The sequence below is a fragment of the Nelumbo lutea genome, chromosome 1, assembly GCF_056320005.1.
Source record: "Nelumbo lutea isolate HS-2025 chromosome 1, American lotus-T2T, whole genome shotgun sequence".
NCBI classification, from domain to species: domain Eukaryota; kingdom Viridiplantae; phylum Streptophyta; class Magnoliopsida; order Proteales; family Nelumbonaceae; genus Nelumbo; species Nelumbo lutea.
Genome location: NC_142684.1, coordinates 132,356,630 through 132,361,549, shown reverse-complemented (window position 1 = coordinate 132,361,549; position 4,920 = coordinate 132,356,630). Strand labels below are relative to the sequence as shown.

The 4,920-nt window shown below is 36.6% G+C and overlaps 1 protein-coding gene across 1 annotated transcript; it reads right to left on the bottom strand.

Annotated features, from left to right (window-relative positions):
• LOC148877641 (MLO-like protein 12) lies at positions 1–4,920 on the bottom strand. The gene is made up of 14 exons (XM_088964550.1): positions 4,168–4,920; positions 3,953–4,010; positions 3,632–3,789; positions 2,914–3,030; positions 2,556–2,616; positions 2,030–2,118; positions 1,860–1,934; positions 1,677–1,765; positions 1,492–1,541; positions 1,296–1,336; positions 1,010–1,183; positions 869–904; positions 656–784; positions 1–564 (listed from the first exon to the last, which is right to left on the bottom strand). Exons 1-14 carry the CDS (start codon positions 4,288–4,290, stop codon positions 265–267), a joined length of 1,500 nt encoding a protein of 499 aa, XP_088820676.1. The 5' UTR covers positions 4,291–4,920; the 3' UTR covers positions 1–264.

Genomic DNA, 4,920 nt, shown 5'->3' with positions numbered 1-4,920 from the left:
TTTTCATAGAAAGAAACACAATTGTAATAATTATTTTGTGTTAATAATAATGATGCATCCGACAAATCACATGCTGGAAATTTATCCAAGTAGTATCTCTAATTTTGGAAAAATGCATGTTTTTTTTTTGTCAAGGATAACAACCCAGAATGAAAATTTGTCATGAAACCGGGCCCATTCATTCATAATCTTCTTTTCAATTAGCTTCCAGCGTGCAGTCCACATTTTGAATTCCAAGCCAAGCCCAAGCCTCCCCATGCTGTTTCAGCTGTAGCTTTTTTGTTTGTATATCTCATCAGTTTCTGCCTTCTCTTCCTCCTTTATTTCAATACTTAGACATCCAACCTCAGTTGATGGATGATAAAGTTCCACCGTTTCAAACTCTTGTCCATTAGATACTGAAGTTTCATCAAGTGTTTGAGGAGGCGAAGGATCCGGCGATGGCGAAGGACCGACGGAATTGGTTTTGCTGGTAGCTATGCTCCGCTTGGCATTACTGTGCCATTTCTTTAAACCTTCAATGACCCGCTCTGTGAAGACGGCCTTCTTCATTGATGACCCCATCTAATATGCAAATGCAAAGAGGTAACTTGATTACATGATGTAATTAGAAGTTGGGATTTAACTTAATCAGAGTACTGCTCATTAGTTCTACCTGTGTTACTAAAGCATACAGAGGAAGTGTTACATAGCCACAAAGGACTTGCACTAGAACACCCATGGCGATCCTTATAATAATGTCTTCCTTTGTTCTATGGAAGCATGATCTCAGCCCAAACTTGTACTGCATTTCAGACAAAAATTTAGCTACTCAATTCTACTAAAATAGAAAAATGATCATACCAGTATCAATTTATAATATACCTACCCATGTCCATGTGAAGAATGCCAGCTGAAAGGAATTCTGCAGACCCAAGGAATATTACAGGGATTTGTTTCAGCAAAGATGAATTGAAACTCCATGAAATAAATTAAGACATCAGATATTTATTATAAGTTACAGTTCTACCTGAAATAGGACGAACTGGATAAGGTGGAGAAGCAATTGGGGTCGCTTGAACCAGAAGAAGTTGTCACTAGGCTTCACAATGAAAGTTCCTCTAACAACAGGAGTTTCACCATGGCTATCCAAACACATTTTGGTTATGATATCTTGCAGCTTCGTCCCCACTATCAGAAGCATCTGTAACAGAAGAGATACAATCCTTCAGTAACATATATATATATATATATATATATATATATATATATATATATATGTATGTATGCATGTATGTTAAAACTGAGGTTCTTACTACTAAAGGAATAAAGGGCAACCAGAAATAGTTGTAAAATCCTGCAGATACATACATAAGAAAGAAAGGAAGGTTAGTTTTGAATAGCTTATTAATCAGGATGCATGCTATTTGTAGAACACTAAGGCTGTGTTTGGTTTGAAAGAAAATAAGAGAGGAAATGAAACGAAACACAGCCTAAGGAGATTGGTGTTACCATATGCATTGAAAAATATAAAGAACATGGAGAATAGCCACATCCAGAGGCTGCAAAAGAAGAAAAAAGAGTTGCCCAATAATAAATAATCAATAAATGGGTTATAGAGAGTATAATATAAAAATAATGCGATAATCTTTTTATCTTTTGCAATAATGTAATTTTATTTTCTCATAGACAATTACCTTATTCCAACAACCACTTGGAAATCTTCATCCACAGCTCTTCTCAGAAACTTTTGGAAGTCGAATTCACTGCCTTCTGAAAAATGGGCCTAGAGAGATGGACAACCAGAAATTTCACTTATTAAAATCAAAACCAGTTGGATGAAAGTCTCTTGTGTTTGTGAAAACTATTAATGGAGTTACCATAATGAATCCATGGCGAAGAGTGAAATAATCGATTTTAGAAACAGACGCATAGAACTGCCGAATAAAACAGGCCTACACAAGATCACAATTTTAGTACAAGATTCTTTCGATTAAAAGATCTAACAAATACAAGCAGCAAGAGATGGTATCACTTCTGCAGAACTTACAGGCCAACGAAGCAAACGGTTCTCACTCCAGTACTTGAGATGTCGTTTGCCAAATGATGTTTGATGAGTGAGCCTGAACCTCCTTGGATCTACATGGTTTTTAAGTCCTCAAGTAATTAGAATGTATTACTCAAATCAAATGGAGAGAAAGATATCATGATTAAATGAAAATTTGTTCTGTTATATCTCTACTTGTAATGACAAAGACAATTAAGTCTCATACACAAACATGATTCAGTTGCATCCAGTCCATATGCATCATTATAAATAATTAAAATGACACAAAACTGGTAGCCCATTGAAATAGTCTCTGATGGGTGAACGGTTCAATCAATTGGGTTGATGGATTGTTGACCGAGTTGGTATTTATTACCAGGTTTGTTAATTACCAGATATATATTTCTTTGTTCCTGGAAAAGGGGTTAGATTGTAGAAAATAGTCTGAGTAAAGAATTGCCACCCGAAGGACCCACCAAAGGAGGAAGAAAATAGAAAACAAGTGAAAAATCTCAGCCCAGAAGCATACCATTGGTGAACTTATATTCTAGAGTTCTTGTTTCTTCTTCCCAGTACTCCCATTTCTTCATCTGATGAATTAAAACAGAAGGGTCATTAGTCAAAATAAATATAATATTTTGAGATCATCAATCTGCCTATAGAAAGTAGAAACTTCCTTTAATTTAATGGTTCTTTTTAGGCTACAGAAGATTGTATACAATTTTTAGATAGACTGCTTAGGCACATAGCCTTCAAATTCTAATTTTGAAAGGTCAAATTTGTTGATGACTAATATGATTCAGAGAACAAGCAATAAAATACTTAAAAAAAGAAGCATAAAAGTTAATACACCATAATGTATCGTGTATATATCAGAAGTAAACTACCTTGGCCACCCCAAGACCAAAGGTGAGAACACAGGAAAGAACATGAAAGAAGGCCAAGACAAAGATCAAGTACTGGAGCTGCTGGACACCTTTTCTGGACAAAAGAGAAACCTTTCCCTGCTCATATGAATCAAACCGAAAGCATCTATCACAACTCTAGTTAAATTAACATCACATAGTGACAATCTATATACTCAAAATCCATCAGTCATCCATTTAGGGGATGTTCTCCTACGTGCTTTTTTGGTTCCATTCTGATTCTTAAAGCAAAAACACGAAAAAACACGATTTTTAACTGCATGGAGTATTTTTTTCCAAAACTGGAATAAAAAACGGTGTTAAATTTCTGGTTTCAAAAACATGTTTAAATGGATATTAGCTCGGATTTCTTATTTTTTTTCTAATTTATTATTCATATCTAGAAACCAAATCCATTCAAATGTAGGTTAGCATATATAGAGGATGTAAAGAAATATCAGTCTTTATCTTATGGAAGCCAAAATATGTTTTCATTTTTGAAAACATCTATTCTTTTGGGATTTAGAAACAATGCTATTTTTCTGGGCTGAATTCAAAATGTTTTTACTTGGTTTTGAGAAAACACATGTATATGTGCAATGAAATCCAAATAGCAGCTGGAGTTACAAATATTGAAGCAGATTTTATGGATAAACAACCTGTGAGTACTGGTTTGTTTGCTTTGCAGCTAATCTCATACCTCCTCTTCACAACTGGATTCCTCCTCAATGTCACTCGATATTACTGTGCTCTTGCATGGAAGGAAATTGTCTCCGATGTCCTTGGGGATACAAATCTTAGATATGGACTTCTCACTAATGGTCATTAACAAAGATATAAAACCCAAAAGCATCAACTCTGCAACCCAGAAAAGCAGAAGAAGGAATAAGATGTTTTCTCACTAGTAAATAGAAAAAAAGTAGTTAATTCGGTATAAGCTAAAGAACCAGATAGCTAGCCCAGAAAGCAAAACAATGAATTATGGAAGCAGCGCAGTAGTCTACTGTATATCATCTTGTACCTGATTTTATCTTGTAGAGAGCCTGATTAAGAGACTTCCGCCTGTATCTTGTAAGGAGCTGAAAAAGGCAATAGGAGAAAGATTACAGCATGCCCACCACAGTATATACAAAGAATCCTCATAATTTTATGCATGATTCTGATTGTCCTCTAAAAGAACAAATGAGTTAAAATGAATAGCTATATATGGAGCTCAACTACAGATCAAGCATAAACCTTGGTTAAGAGATGGAGAGCATGTTCAATAAGAATAGAGATGGAAATTAAGACAAAACAAACAACTGCAACCGCCCACGTCGGTGTTTCTTCTAGTGAATATGAAACTGCTGCTTCTGCCATTCTCTCCCTCTGTCTCTGTGAGTTTGCGTTTGCGTCGGTTGTCTGGAACCGGAAATAACCCCACACAAGTCGTCAGCTCCAAATGAACTCTTGCTGGGTCGTTCCAGTATTTATTGTCGAGATTAATAAAAGAAGAAACCAAGAGAGCTCGTTCTCTATCGCTTTCAAGGAACGCCAACTCCAATTGATGGGTGAGGAGAAATTCATCATTCCGTGTTCCATTTCTGACCCTTGAATGAATGAATGAATCCATTTTAACTTGCAGCTAATTAGTTGAACGAACTTGCCAAGCAGAGAGGGGCCGAGATGGGAGAACCCAGGAGTCTTTATCTCGTAGAAGAGATGGGACTGATCCACAGAATCGGACCCTTTACTTTCATTTGATGCTGTGCGAGTGCGACGACCGTGTCGTCTCAGATGAGATCAACGTTAGTAAGTTACTGGGCAGTCGTTCACGTTCACTTCCGGTCAGGGGTTTCTTTTCTGGGCTTTCTGCTTTAGCGCCCGCGTCCGCGTAACGTGAAAAAGCCAGTGCTATCTTACAAGTCAACTAAAAAATGTGGGTTTGTTTGGTCGGTTGGATTTTGGCTTTCAGCTTCAGGTGAGGTGATAGGACTAAGGGACGAAACC

Coding starts and splice junctions, on each gene's coding strand:
- LOC148877641 (XM_088964550.1), bottom strand. CDS start 4,290: ATGGCAGAAGCAGCAGTTTCATATTCACTAGAAGAAACACCGACGTGG. Junction 2,617..2,913: donor TTGGTCTTGGGGTGGCCAAG/GTAGTTTACTTC, acceptor TTAATTCATCAG/ATGAAGAAATGGGAGTACTG. Junction 1,542..1,676: donor CAAGTGGTTGTTGGAATAAG/GTAATTGTCTAT, acceptor CTTCTTTTGCAG/CCTCTGGATGTGGCTATTCT.